General features: G+C 39.9%; 1 protein-coding gene across 4 annotated transcripts in view; it reads right to left on the minus strand.

The window, feature by feature from the left end:
* Positions 1-937: 937 nt before the first annotated feature.
* LOC125280884 (spindlin-2) overlaps positions 938-15,747 on the minus strand; it is a 25,638-nt gene continuing 10,828 nt past the window's right edge. The window contains exons 1-3 of one of the 4 annotated variants that reach the window (XR_007188385.2): positions 6,697-7,080; positions 5,868-6,094; positions 938-3,961 (exon numbers count right to left, since the gene is read on the minus strand). Coding sequence is in view for 3 of the 4 variants with exons in the window: in XM_026491271.4 (XP_026347056.1) it covers positions 5,316-6,092 (777 nt within the window). In the remaining variant the exon portion in view is untranslated. Of the gene's footprint in view, positions 3,962-5,147; positions 6,095-6,696; positions 7,081-15,747 lie in introns of those variants that run through there. The other 3 variants (XM_026491271.4, XM_026491270.4, XM_048213718.2) reach the window with 3 other exon arrangements.

Raw genomic sequence — 15,747 nt, forward strand, 5'->3', positions numbered from 1 at the left:
CAATCTAAGGTTTGTATGATCACGTTAAGGATGGGCTGAGTCATAAGATAACCCACCTATTTACATTCTTCAGGGGTTTTTTTTTTTGGAATATTATGCAGCCTTTATTTTTTTAATGTTTTTTTATTATATTATGTTAGTCACCATACAGTACATCCCGGTTTCCGATGTAAAGTTCGATGATTCATTAGTTGCGTGTAACACCCAGTGCACCATGCAATACATGCCCTCCTTACTACCCATCACCGGTCTATCCCATTCCCCCACCCCCCTCCCCTCTGAGGCCCTCAGTTTGTTTCTCATAGTCCATAGTCTCTCATGCTTCATTCCCCCTTCTGATTACCCCCCATTTCTTTATCCCTTTCTTCCCCTACCCATCTTCCTAGTTCTTTTTTCCCATGCATTCTTCAGTTTTAAGCATTATTTGCCTAGCACTTTCTTCTCCAAAGCCAACTAGCAAAAGTTCTGAGGATTCTCCAGTTTCTGGTTATGATGCTTGTGATGTTCTTCCTTTAACTCTCAGTATAATTGTGTGTACATTCTGTTACCTAAAAACAAAAACTTCTGCTTATTCAGGATCAACCTTAGTGCTATTTGATACAATAGAGTGGGCCTGAGGCTAATGAACAGATTGAGGAGCAAAATGCCTCTCGAGGAGTTCAATTAGTAAGAAACAATGCATAGTTCCCTCTCTGTCTTTGATTCTACTTCCTGGTACTTATCCTGGAACCAGTTCCTCAAACTGTTCTCATTAACCTTTTATTTTTCATCACATCAAGAATGACAGCTGGAGGATCAGCAATTTCACTCTAAATTCCTGAAACCCACATACCACAGTGATATGAAATGGGCACTTGATGTATCTGTACACAGTACACTGCATTACAGGAAAGGAAACCTAATATTTTATAATGAGTAATAAACATGCCTTTTAAGGTTTTTTTTCCTCTGGAAGGAGACATTAATGTTTATTAGCTTTCAGTTAAGCATCCCTGCCCATTGCTACACAGAGCAGTATTATCCCACTTTACAAATAAGTTTGTCACTCACACCTTCAAAGGAATGTGACAAACAAAAAACATTCAGTGCCTTGCTTGCAAAACGTACAGAAACATGAGAGATCCAGACAGAATTGTCTTCTACCAAAGTAAAAGAGGAAAGTTGCTCTAAACATGTCATCTTCAGAAACACTAGATAATGGCAAATTTATCTACAACTGAATTCCCACCAATAGGGTATAGGATCTCCCACTTGTTTATTTGGTTGACAATACATATTGTCAAAATTCATACAAATTGCTGATCTAATACATATGAAATTATATATCATTTTAATTTCCATCTCTCTTATTACTGGTGACACACATGAAAACAAGAAATAATTACTAAGCACCTACTATATACCAGATACTATTTTAAGTGTTTGAGATACATCAGTGGAAAAAAAAGGAAGGAAAATCACACATTACAGAGCTTATATTCTGACAAGGGGAAAAAAAACCTTATTAACTAAGTAAATTATAGAGAATTTTAGGAGAGGACATATGTTATTGAAAGGAAAAAAAATAATGGGAGACAGTTTAAAATAATGAATGTTTATTGACCATAGGATCTCCTATTTTGTGAAATGTCTGTTAATATTTCTTACCAAGTTCTCTATCGGCTGTTTGTTTTATTCTAATTAAATGTATATTATAGTAATTCATTTAAACTCTCAAAGTTTACCCTAATCTTATTTTGCCCAACTTTGTAGAGAATGATTTTAGAAATTAGAAAAATTTAAGCCTTTATAGAAACAAATTTATCAAATTTTTCAATATTTGTGAATGTTCTGCCTTGAAGGAAACTTTTCCCCCATTTTAATGGGGGGGGGAAACATATTTTCTTACAAATGATATTATTCAAACTTAAGTATTAACTATTTTCCATTTGAAATTTGAGAATAATATGTAATAAAGGGAATAAATTTTACTTATTGGAAACAGAAAACACATTAATCCTGAAATATATGTTGCATGTCTTTTCATCATTCACCTCATATGTCATATCTGTTATGATTCAACTTTTCTATATGAAAATCTATTTCTATGACTCTACTCTGTTTCCCTAATGTACATGACCTACCTGTGTTCTTCTTTGAAGTCCAAACAGACAACTCTCCAGAGTTGCAAGAACGCTCCTGTCAAAATATGAGGGAAATCATGTCGTGCCTATGCTGAAAACACTCAGATGGCTCCCTATCACACTCAGCGCAAAAACCAAATTCCATTCTAGGACTTCTAAGGCTCTAAGCTATCAGCTTCTCTGCCAGGTCCCCATCACCTCTCTGAACTCACTTCCTGATATTCTCTACCTCGCTCACTTGGCTCCAGCCATGCTGGTATCATCAGTGTTCCTTGAGCATGTCAGGCTTACTCCTACCCCGCTGTCCCTCTACCTGGGACGCTCCTTCCCTGGACAGCCACAGGACCGGTCCTCTCACTGCCTCCAGATCTTTACTCAAAAGCCACATTCTCAGTGAGCCCCTCCCTGGAGTCTATCTATCCAATTTCAGCCTCCCACCTGGAATTCCAATTCCCCATTCCTTGCTTTAGTTTTCCTTTCTTAACACTTCTCACTTTGAGAATACTTCACATTTCACTTATTGTATCTTGGCTACTGTCTCCCACACTAAAATGAAAGCTCCACCAGGATAACGTCGTTTTATTTGTTTATTCTGCTCATCACCATATCGCCAGTACCTGTGCCTAAAGGCTGCCTGGCAGAGAGCCCACCTAAAGTAAGTATTGGTGGGATGAAGATAAAGCAAATGAATTAAAAAGCAAATGGGGTCAGCTTAAGCCAAAAGTAGAGCTAGGCAGTACCCCTGGGTCTAGCCCCAAAGCTACAAATGCAAATGCCTTCAGAGGACAACTGGGAATTTTATTAGAGTGAATCAGGCCAGCTGGGGGCATGGCTAGTTTGAGAGAGCATTCAGAGTCTAAAATGGGCTGAGTCCTTCCTCAGACCCAGCTGCTTGCATCCTTGTTGGAATGTGGGCCCTAATCCTCAACTTTTGTTTTGTTTTCAGGTGGGCCAGAGATATGGATTTTTGTAATGTGAAATCTCCCTAACTTCCAAGTAACTAATTTAAAAATAGAAAACAACAGAAACACCAGGATCAAACAAAACATGACAGCTGGCTGAACCTGGCCCATGGGTGGCCTGCAGGTGTTTTGCTAGACTAAATTGTGTGATGTATGAAAGAACGAAAACTAATCCCTGCACGGTGGGCTTGCCTTGTTTGCCTTCAGGCAAACCATGTCAGGCCAAGTTGGGTGGAGAGAATCAACTGGAATTCCACCCTTTTTACCACTTCTGGAAGCTCCCTGCCAACAGCTACGCCCCCCACCCCACTATGCATGGAGTTAGGGAAGCCTGGGCAGTGGGGTCACCTTAACTCTTTCTTTGAGAGCAAGGGTATATTTTAGTGAAGTGTGGGGTGGGGAAACCAGGCAGAGGGTCTTGAAGGGACCTTCCATAGCAGGACTGGGGAAAGGCAAGGAGGAGAAAACGAGGACACAGACCCATGTGCTGGGGCACCATATCTCTGGGGGACTTTATTGGGGTTACTGCACCTTCTCCCCACCAACCACCGCCGCTCTAAGTGGGATCATACAGTTGAAGGAGTTAGTTATACAAAGTCACAACTCCTAACCCGACTGCCCCATGCCATCCATCTCACCCGGAAACAGAGCTACACAAACTTCCATCACAGCTTCTCTGTGTGCTTGGGGTGGGCAAGATTGGCCAGGATACCAGTACCTGTGAAGGGTCAGTAATTACCTGCTTTGTCGGGGTATAGCCTGAATGGGGCTTCCGGAGGCAGCAGACCTCCACTCAGTGAAGCACTGGGTGAAGCCACCTGTGGTTTCAGGCAGCTGCTGAGAGAAGCACGGACTGTCGAGTATACTCCCCATGTCCTGGAGAGAAACATTAGGCTCAGTCCTCTGATGTCCCTTCTCTATAGGGAGGCAAGGCATAGTCCAGTAGGCAAAAGAACAGTGAGGGGACTCCTGTACCTGTGTTCAGCAAGGTTCCTTTTTTCTTTTTTTCTTTTTTTCTATAAAATACTTTCCAAACCCAAGGTGGCACATCTCTTAAGTCCTGAGCACCCTGCTGACCCATTCCCCACAAGAACTGTTTATCCAGTGTAGGGGGAATGAACCAAGAACTTCAGGCCCAAGATTTGCTGCACCTGGGTCCTCTGGGAAAAGTGAGGAGGCTGCTCACAGCTCCCTGCTCATGGGGTGTCAGGTCAGTGTGTTTAGGCTGAGGCTTGGGGTTCTACTCGGCAGGTGTGGCATGAGCTCCCTGAAGTAAGGTAAGCCTTTTAGGTATAAAGTTGGCTCCTGTTTAACTCTCAAGTCATCCCTGTCAAAATGCCATTCTAGCGAATTTCCAATTCATTTGGTTCTTAGACAGCTGTCACATCCTTTCTGCACAGAGCCAGGGAGAACAATGTGGATACTGCCAGAAGTATCCCACTTTTTCCTGGCCTCCCCATCCCTCATGGGCCCCACTGGCCACACCTCCTTTTCTGTGTTCTCACTTCCTCTGTCAGTCTTTCTCCTTGGAATTCTTTCCTCCTCAGTGTTCCTCCCCTTCTGGCTCCTTACTCATGCATAGACCCTCCCTTTGAGTATCCTTTAGCCCCCCTCCAGATTCCTGCCAACTTCTTTCTCCCCCCTTGCTCTGGACCTCTTCTAAGTTTCTTTGTGTCCCTCTCTACTCAAGGCATTCTGTCTGTTTTCCTCTAAGTCCCAAGATCTCACTCTCCCTCTGTTATTCTCCACCCCCTCCCAGTTGGGTGCCTCTCTCTTAGGTCATCCTTCCCCCAGGGAGCCTCTCCAATTCTGGCCCTGCCCCACCTCTTCCTATGCAGTCACCTCCCCTTCTCCCTCCCCCCACAGCCCATCTCTAGTTCCTTCTCCTCCCCCCTCTCTAGACTAGACCAGCTAAGTCCTATTCCATTTTTAGATGACTGATTATGATACTAGCTGAACTTTATTCACAGCCTGCATTTACAGCTGTCCCTTCCTTCCATGCCCCATCCACCAAACACACCCAGTCTTTTCAACATGACAAAGTCCTTACACACAGCATGTCATGTCCACATAAATTTGTATTTTTCAGAACAAAACAACAGTTATGCTGGCAGAGATGTTGAATTAACAGGGACCCTTAAGCTTTCAATACACTGAAAAGCAACATTATTTTGCATGTCTACAAATCATACATTTGTTTTCACAAATGTGGCAAAGTTTACCCTAACAGTTAGGACTTTTTCACCAAATCATAGACATAGATATGGAAATCATCATCAAACTTGATGAAATACACAGAGGGTTTGGCTTCCACTTGGTGAATGACCATGCCAATCCGTTTGGAGCCATCTTCTTTGGTATATTCCACATGTTTACCTATCAGGCCATCTACAACTCCTCCTGGCTCCCTCTCTGCTGGAGGAGACTCACTGGACTCTGGCATGATACGGAGGTCTCCTTCTTTATAATCATCTAGAAGCTGGTACATGTACAAGACAGGATCCTTCTCATAGGTAATATAAAACCAGGCTTTCATGATAGGTGCTTGGGCCAAGACCATTCCCCTCCATTCATCCTTAGAACCATGCTCACCCTCAAACATATGTTCCACAGCTTTACCAATTATGGTGTTTGCAAGGTTTGCATCACTGACTTGAGATGATGCCACCCTGTCGGAAAGAATTTTAAGAGACAAAACTCTTTCATCTCTGTGAAGTTCCAGTCCATAGACACAGTCAATTCCGTCATATTTCACCAGATAAAGAGAGGGATTTATAGGCACCTGATCCAGAACGGTTCCTTTCCACTGGGTGATGGGCTCATCACCTTCCTTCCATCCATGTGAAATTCTGCAGCCCACGATGTTCCTGCGGGACTGGGACGAAGGTCTGCCCCTCTGCTTCTTTTGGGAGGCTTTTTTCTTCGTCATGTTTGCCGACCCAGTGGCCCGGCCCACAGCTGCCCTGGTTTGTTGCCCTTCGGCCTCCTGTGCGTTGGGGGTCTTCATGCCTGCAGGGGGAGGAGAGAAGATAAGAAAGAAACATTCAATAGGACATAAGGTGAAGTTCTCCCAACAGCGACGTGTCTCTGTACCCTGCGCCAGAACCTAAATTTTCCCCGTGAGCCTGGCAGCAGTGCTGGAAATCCTGGCTGCGTGCCTGCCAAGTGCTCTCCCTCCTAGGTTCCTTTAGGCTGCGGGGAAGGGCGGCAGCGGCGGTGGTGCTGGCTGGGGTTAGGAACTCTGCAGGAGGGGGCGGGCCACCTCCTTGTTTAGAGCCCACCGCCTCCATCACCCTCCACTGGCACCCACTCTCAATACCCTGCAAAGCGCCTATCCCTTCACCGCCTTGACCCGCACGCACTCACTGTCCTCCTGCCCTGGACGCCTCAGCCGGCTGCCCATACGCCCCTTGTCTACCCAGGATCGCTTTCCTGGCATCCAGTGCCCTCGCTTCCCCAGGCTCACCTTCAATTTCTTGCCTGGCTCCTAACGCCACCCCCGTTTCTTATTTCCCATAGCACTCCCCCACTGCAGCCTGACCAGGCGCCCGCCCCCACCCCTAATCTCCTGCAGGAGTCCCCCCATCCCCATTCTCCGTCCTGGAGCCCACCAGTGGCCTTGCCCTGCCTGGCGTCCACCGCCCCGGATCGCGGGCCTCACGTGCCCAAATCGGACACCTCGCTGCTGCCTCCGCGGTGAGCCTGTGTGGAAGGAGGATCAGCAGGCGATGAGCCGGGTGCCTGCACGGGCTGGGAGGGGAGGATCCGTAGGAGGGGGAGCGCGTCTAGGAGGGCGGCCGTGTAGGCGAAGAGGATGGCGGCGGTATCCTCAGCTCTGAGCTTCGCGGGCCCTCCGCCTCCCTGTCGGCGGCGGCGGCCCCTCTGCCACATCGGGCTCCCACCAGCCGCTGCCGCCGCCGCAGTCTCCTCCCTCTTCCCGTAGCGCAGCTTCCTGCCAGGAGTGAGGCCTCCCCTTCCTGCCAAACACTGCTTGCCTAACCCCCTCCCCCAACTCTTAAGCCCACCACCTTAAGCCTGTGAGTTGCTCTTGGTCTCAAAGTCCTGGCCCTTTCTGAAAGGAGTCGCGGAACCCTCAACTACCCGCCCCTCCCCCATTGCCCCTCCCCCGTCCTACCCATTTCTGGATCCTTTAGTTTCTCTGCTCTCCTCCAACTCCATCTTCTCAGTTCCCCCTGCCCCATCCGTTTTCCTCTTCCAAGAATTAGTCTTTTTTTCTTCCCAGGACCCTTCCGTACTTATTTTTTATACATAAATCTGGTTTTTTTCTTTATAATTTACAAGGATTTGTGGTGGGAAGAGAGAAATGTGCTAGTGCTCAGTTTGCCTTCTTGACCAAATGTCTGTATTTTTTTTTTTCAACTGCTTATTCCTGGATTTTACTTCTTAGAGAATTTTCTCCCTTTTTCTTTCTTTCTTTTTTCTTTTACTATATTTCGGGTGAATTTTTGCGTGATGTTAACACTGTAAATTTCAGAAAATTGATGTGAAGAAAATAATCAAATGCAATTCTTTCCAGTTCCCATTCACCAAGGCTCACAGCAAAATATTAATACTCATTATTTCTTTTTGTCATTTTTCTAGGCTTTTACAAAACTGGGATAATTTCCCATATGCAATTTCATGTCTTGCTCTTTTCCATATGGAGCACGCATTCTCTCAGGACATTAGATATTTTTGAAACTATTATTTCTCTTATTCTTTCGAGAAATATTTACTGAGCACCATTACATGTCTGGTCATCATTCTATAAAACTCAATTTTAAAGTGACCACTAGTTAACCTTTCTCCCATTACTGTACATTTAGTTAATGTTTCCACCATAATGGTAATATGATCCATTTATCAGAAAGGAGAGCTGTGGAAAAATAACTTTACAAAAAAATTAGGGAAACTGATGGTTTTACAATTCAGTGGAGAAAGTTTGGCTATTCTTTAAAAGATACTGAGATAGTTCTTTAAATATTTGGGGAAATTTTACACTAAATTTATTCCCATATCAAAGTTTATTTGTTAAAATGTAAAATGAGGGGCACCTGGGTGGCACAGTTGTTAAGTGTCTGCCTTTGTCTCAGGTCATGATCCTGGGGTCCTAGATCCTGCATCAGACTCCCTGTTAAGCAGGCAGCCTGCTTCTTCCTCTCCCACTCCCCTTGCTTGTGTTCCCTCTCTCCCTGTGTCTCTCTCTGTCAAATAAATAAATAAAATTTTTTAAAAAATAAAAATAATAAAAAATAAAATGTAAAATGAAGGAAAATAAAACACAAGAAAAAGCAAATGAACAAACGAAAGAGCAGTAAACAATATGAATATTTAATAGGTACTGAATCAGGTGAAGAGTTACTGAATCAGGTGATGGGTTGAATGTTAACAGAAAAAGCTTAAAACATTAAAATAATTCCTAAAAGGAAGTATAGGATGAATAAAAATCTTGACTCAATTATCAAAGTATGAAAGAACATTAAAATATTAATGTCACTGAACATGAGAAAGGGTTTCACATTTAGTGCTGATGCAAATGAAAATTCATGCAATTTTTTTATGGAAAGCAATTTGCAGGTACACTTTCCTTTATGTAAGGGTTTATTTAGTTCTGATTAACCCTTTTTCCTGGGATATCATGCCTGGCATCCCAACCAAAAGTGAAGGGGGCTTACCAAGGCTCTAAGCTCCAAATTCTGTATCCTTAGCTTCAACAAGAGGTCATAATCTCTTCTGAGCTTCTAAGCCTTTTAGCAGTCCCTCTAGAATGGGTTAACTTCCCCAAGGGAAAAACATTCACTAACTTCACCATTTCTCTGTTCTTCCCTATATCTTAGCTGGGTAAGTATTTCATATATTCTTAGTTTTCAGTTGCCTTGGCAGATTTAGTTTTTGCTATTTCATCCAGTTTTTGTTTTTTCAATGAATGTTTCTTGAATTACTGGTTCCTATCACTAAAATCCAAAGCCCAATAATTTATTATAAAATACATGTGTTCAACTATTTGTAATAGCTCTAAACTGGAAATCACCCAAATTTCCATCAACAGAAGACTGGATATGTGTTGGCATATTCATACAATGAGACTACAGCCACATTCAACAACATGAATAAATCTTACAAATATGTTGAAAAACGAAGACAACAAAAGGGTACACATTTTTCTTTCCAATTTATTTAAACACAAAAACAGTCAAACTAATCTATTGCCTTAAGAGTTAAAATAACAGTTACTCTTGCAAAAATATTTTCCAAACAGATGAAAACAATTCCCATTCCACCAGTACTTGTTGAAAGAACACTTTTGTGGAGACATTTTTGAATGAGTATATATGGCAAGAAGGGTTCATATAAATGCTGGCAGCAAAATGTGTTGAATCGTAACATAGATTGGTATTACAGCCTAGCATCCAATCACAGTTCTTCTGGTAATAGTGCCGCCATTTTCCTCTTTGTAACAACTTAAGTCTGACCTTTCAGAGCACTGAAATACTGTTAGAGTTGATTGAGGAGTAGGCACACAACCTAGTCAGAGACAATGAGGCACAATGGTATTTTGCACAAACCTAGGTATGAGGTAGATAATCTTTTCCATTGGACATAAGTGAACCTGAGAGGATATGAAGATCAAGCTGCTCTATTAATCATACCATCATCTGGAGACTAAGGATGTAAGCAGCACAGGGAAGATATCAGAGCCAAGATAAACAAAAAAGGGAGATTGTTGTTCTAGTGATCCCACTCTAAAAAGTTACTCTAAGCTAATCATGGTAACAATCCTCCTGCAAGTGATTGGTTTAGCATTTGGCATATGATCTAATCCTGGCAATTAAATGTAATAATATGTCTGCTGGGGAGCTCTGAAAAAATTTTCTTTCCTGTTAAGAAAGAGAAACAGGAAATGATGTTTCCTTTTGTTTTTTAAGGATGCTATATCATATAAAACCCTTGGAATCTCTGTAACCAGCCTGAGGGCAAAGCTAACATAATGAAGATGACAAAGCGGGGACTGGGAATACTTTGAGCCCTTTGATCATTTCATTAAGCTGCTGATCAGACCCATTTCTGGAGTCCTACTTCTGACTCCAAGTTATGAGATAGAAAAAAACTTTTATAGATAAAGCAATTTTGATAAAGCTATTTTATACATAAAACAAGTTTACTATTACTTACAATTCAATGTATCTTAAATGGCAAACTGTTTAAAATGTGTATGTGTATGTGTGCTTTATACATAAAAATACATACGTAAAAATAGCAAGCTTGATGTAGGGTTAAGAGTAAGTAAAATTTGAAGAGAGAAGTTAAATTAAAAATTAGGAAGTTATTAACTTCTAATTTAACTGTATTTGTTGAGGGATTTTAATGGAATTTATTTACCTATATAAAGGATAGTGTATAAATTTACATATGCAAACTATAAATTTATACACATATTATAATCACATTTTTAAAATAATTTGAAAACTGTTTTTCCAACAGAAGCAAAACAATTGAAAAAATTATTTTTTTAAAAGCTATTTTTAGTGAACCCAACTTTTAACTGGCTTGATATAAGTTTTAACTAGCTGTTATTTATTCATATATCACTGACATTTTTTCCTTGCATCATTTGGCACAAATGAGTTGGATTTTTGTAGAATTAAATATATGCTGTTTTAATTCTCAAAGCTCACATTACACACAAGGGCATGGAGGATAAAACATAAAGGTAGTCAAGGACAGCCAATAGGCATGCATAGGCCACTTCTCATGATAGGACTTCAGGAATAAGCAATGGATTGAAAGTCCGCCAATCACAGCCACCTATTTGCTAAGGTTTTGTAATGCTGATCTTGCATACATTTTGTATATCTTCCATGAACTCAATGTCAGTGTTGCTCATGGGATATCCAAGAAAACCCAATGAGAACCCAAAATCTATTTTAAAAATAAAAATAAGAGGGTCACAAACCATTGTAACAGGTAAGGTTCTTTTCATCTCTCACACCAGGGATCAATTTTCTCCCCCTTTGCCCTTTGGGGGCAATACCATCCTAGTTGAGAATGCTGATCTAGGGATTGCAGGGTAAAGCAAGAAGATTCAATTGGATATCAACAGTAATAGGAAGACTTTAGAGAGTTTTAAGTTTTAAATATAATCTCATTTATATTTTTAAAGATCACTGGCTATTATATGGAGAAATGAAGGAAAGGGAAGGAGACCTTAGGTCCCCACACCCAATTTAATTAAGGGTAAGGACTTACCTTCTTTTCTACAATTTTTAATTATTGAGTCAATGCCCTTCTCCCTCCCAGCTGCCAAAGCATCAGGTCATGTGTTTACTGTTTTTGTTTTCAGTTCTCTGTTCATTGTTGGTTCCTGGGGATTTTCCTTACACTCCTTAAAGCTCAGCTATACATTGAATAGGTGATCTGTCATATTTTAGCTAACATCTTAAAGTGATTTTAATGAAAGCGTACTTCTCTACCCACATTTTAGTCTCTTTTAAGCCAGTGAGCTAATTAGGCACTCCTGTGGACAAACAGTGGTGTAGTTTTCTCTCTTAATGATGGAGATACGAGGATTATAGGGGAATCACATAAGTCATATCCATACTTCAAGAAAGCTCCCCTTGAATATCTGCTGTTGCTTCTTTAATGAGTGAGCTAGGCAGTTCACAGTTTATCTCAGAAGCCTCTCAAATTGATTTAAAAAAGGACAAAGTCCATGGGATAGGCTGGTAATGGGTATTAAGGAGGGCATGTATTGCATGATGCACTGGGTGTTCTACGCAAATAATGAATCATGGAACATTACATCAAAAACTAGGGATGTACTGTATGGTGACTAACATAATATAATAAAAAATTATTATTTAAAAAAAAGGACAAAGTCCTTTAAAAATTATTTTAAATATTTTTAAATATTTTGTACTTTATTTATATATTTATATTATATGGAATATGCATTTAAATTTAGACAATATATACTTATGTTATATATAATAATTTTACATAATATAATAAATTTATATAATATCTTTATATATAATAAATTATTATATATTTTATATAAGTGCATTATATTAACATATATTAATATATAATTTATTATATTAACATATAATATATAATATATAATGTATTATTATATTAATATATAATAATGCGATACATTTATTATATATTCTATATAGCATGTAATATATAATATATAATTAATAAATATATTTTAGATTATATATAAGTATATATTAACTATACTTACATATATTATACTTATATGTACTTATATATATGTACTTAATATATATAAATTATATTAAAATATACTTAAATAATATGACTATGTATTTATATACTTATTAATTATATTTATATACTTATATATACCACATATAATTAATATATCTTAATTATATTAATATATACTTATGTATAAGTATATAATCATATATAATATGATTATGTATTATATACTTACATAATTAATTATATAATTATATATTGATATGTAATATAATAATTATAGTAATACAAAGATATTTATATTTTAAATACTTAATATTTTTAAGTATTTTAAAATATCAATACCCTAGACTATAACCCATTGAAAATTACGTTTAGTATGTTGTATGATATATTAACTGCGCAAAGTTAAGAAATTGTGGGCAAAATGGGTGAAAGAGTTCAAAATCTACAAACTTCTATAAAATAAATAACTCATGGGGATGTTATGTGCACCATGATGGCTATAGTTAATGTATTACATGGCATATTTAAAAGTTGCTAAGAGAATAGATCTTAAAAGTTCTCATCACGAGGAAAAAAATTTGTAACCATGTGTGGTGATCATTTCACACTATTTACAAATATCAAATTATTATGCTTATACCTGAAATTAATATAATGTGTCAATGATGTACTTCAATAAGGAATTTTTTTAAAAAGACATTTCGTTTTGATTCTCCTACCAAGTCTATATATAACAGTTGTCAAATAGGACCCTCATTCCCCTGGCCTCATATCTCCCAATGACTTCTTTAATTGGTGAGTTTGCTAGGAGTTGGACATGTGAGAAACCTTTTAAATTGTCTCTTGGATTTGTCTCTTTAAGGCAGAAGATGCAATCCAATTTATATTCAAACACAGAATAAGTTTGCAGGCCAGGGGCACCTATCTATCGGGGAGTCCTGCACTTACTCAGTTCTGCCTATGACTAGGTGACGTATGAAGAAGTCCTTGTGGCCTCATAGCTAAGCATGCCCTCCAATCCAGCTTTTATCAATTATAAAGGAGATATTTTGACCTCCATTTGTGTAATTATTATGCTTGTCTCTCAAATGGTTACAAACTTACAAAAAGAAAAAGGATTTTATTTATCAGTATTCTGAAACCTCAACCAAAACATTATGTTGAGCTGTGGCACAATTTTAATCTGGGAAGGAAGGATAACCCTTATGGGTATGCCAGGATGTGCATTATTTCTTTAATATAAAGACAGGAAATGGGTTATTAGGAAACGTACTGCCATCTCTAAGACAGGAAAGAAGACTTTTGGCATTCCAAAGTGGTACTTTGCAATTGTTTCCAGTAATGACCTGGAAAGGGTTGGGAGATTCTGATCATATATCTTTAACAGTAATGGATACAAAAATCTAGACTGACTGTGTGACCCAATCACTAATAACTAATCACTACTACCATACCACTTTCATTTTAACCTTATACTCAGAAAGGACAATATCACTTGGGCTTACGAAATGCGGAATGGGACATGACCTAGGCAATGCACTTTAAATAATTTTGTATAAGTATAGGTCTCTGTATTTTACCCAGACACAGTACAAGTTCAAGACCTGTCTAAATCCTGCCTGCTTTTGAACAGCCAATTATGTTAAATCCTTTAAAACTAACTGTTTTAAATTCATGACAAAATCTGCTTGGGTACCTGCTGCCCATTACCAGGACATCACCTTTTAGTTCTCATTTGGTTCCAATAGAAGAACTAGAAAACATTCCAAGGAGGTAAAGCTGAGAATAAATATTTGCATAAGTTTTTGTGCTCAGTTTCTCTTTCGCTATAAGGTCATTACATCAACATCATACACCCAACCTGAGGCAGTAAGGGCCCAAATGCTTCATTTGTTGTTTTTCTCGAGATGTTATTTAGCTCAAGGATATCAGAAAATCTGGAATCTGGTGTTGTCATCGACCACCCCCACCAATTTCTCTTCTACCAGATATCTTCTCTAAGAGCAAATTATACAGGCTATGCTTTAAAATACATCCAGGGGCGCCTGGGTGGCACAGCGGTTAGGCGTCTGCCTTCGGCTCAGGGCGTGATCCTGGCGTTCTGGAATCGAGCCCCACATCAGGCTCCTCTGCTAGGAGCCTGCTTCTTCCTCTCCCACTCCCCCTGCTTGTGTTCCCTCTCTCGCTGGCTGTCTCTCTCTGTCAAATAAATAAATAAAATCTTTTTTTAAAAAAATAAAAAAATAAAATACATCCAGAATTTGACCCATTCTCTCATACCAACTGCTGTCAGACAGGATTAACACACCATTACATGTTACCTGGAATAGGGGTATACTCCTGAAAAAAATCCCTTTTTCCATCCATGTACCCAATACAGACGACTCTCCAGAGTTGCAAGAACGCTCCTGTCAAAATATGAGGGAAATCATGTCGTGCCTATGCTGAAAACACTCAGATGGCTCCCTATCACACTCAGCGCAAAAACCAAATTCCATTCTAGGACTTCTAAGGCTCTAAGCTATCAGCTTCTCTGCCAGGTCCCCATCACCTCTCTGAACTCACTTCCTGATATTCTCTACCTCGCTCACTTGGCTCCAGCCATGCTGGTATCATCAGTGTTCCTTGAGCATGTCAGGCTTACTCCTACCCTGCTGTCCCTCTACCTGGGACGCTCCTTCCCTGGACAGCCACAGGACCGGTCCTCTCACTGCCTCCAGATCTTTACTCAAAAGCCACATTCTCAGTGAGCCCCTCCCTGGAGTCTATCTATCCAATTTCAGCCTCCCACCTGGAATTCCAATTCCCCATTCCTTGCTTTAGTTTTCCTTTCTTAACACTTCTCACTTTGAGAATACTTCACATTTCACTTATTGTATCTTGGCTACTGTCTCCCACACTAAAATGAAAGCTCCACCAGGATAACGTCGTTTTATTTGTTTATTCTGCTCATCACCATATCGCCAGTACCTGTGCCTAAAGGCTGCCTGGCAGAGAGCCCACCTAAAGTAAGTATTGGTGGGATGAAGATAAAGCAAATGAATTAAAAAGCAAATGGGGTCAGCTTAAGCCAAAAGTAGAGCTAGGCAGTACCCCTGGGTCTAGCCCCAAAGCTACAAATGCAAATGCCTTCAGAGGACAACTGGGAATTTTATTAGAGTGAATCAGGCCAGCTGGGGGCATGGCTAGTTTGAGAGAGCATTCAGAGTCTAAAATGGGCTGAGTCCTTCCTCAGACCCAGCTGCTTGCATCCTTGTTGGAATGTGGGCCCTAATCCTCAACTTTTGTTTTGTTTTCAGGTGGGCCAGAGATATGGATTTTTGTAATGTGAAATCTCCCTAACTTCCAAGTAACTAATTTAAAAATAGAAAACAACAGAAACACCAGGATCAAACAAAACATGACAGCTGGCTGAACCTGGCCCA

Source organism: Ursus arctos, chromosome X (genome assembly GCF_023065955.2).
Source record: "Ursus arctos isolate Adak ecotype North America chromosome X, UrsArc2.0, whole genome shotgun sequence".
NCBI classification, from domain to species: domain Eukaryota; kingdom Metazoa; phylum Chordata; class Mammalia; order Carnivora; family Ursidae; genus Ursus; species Ursus arctos.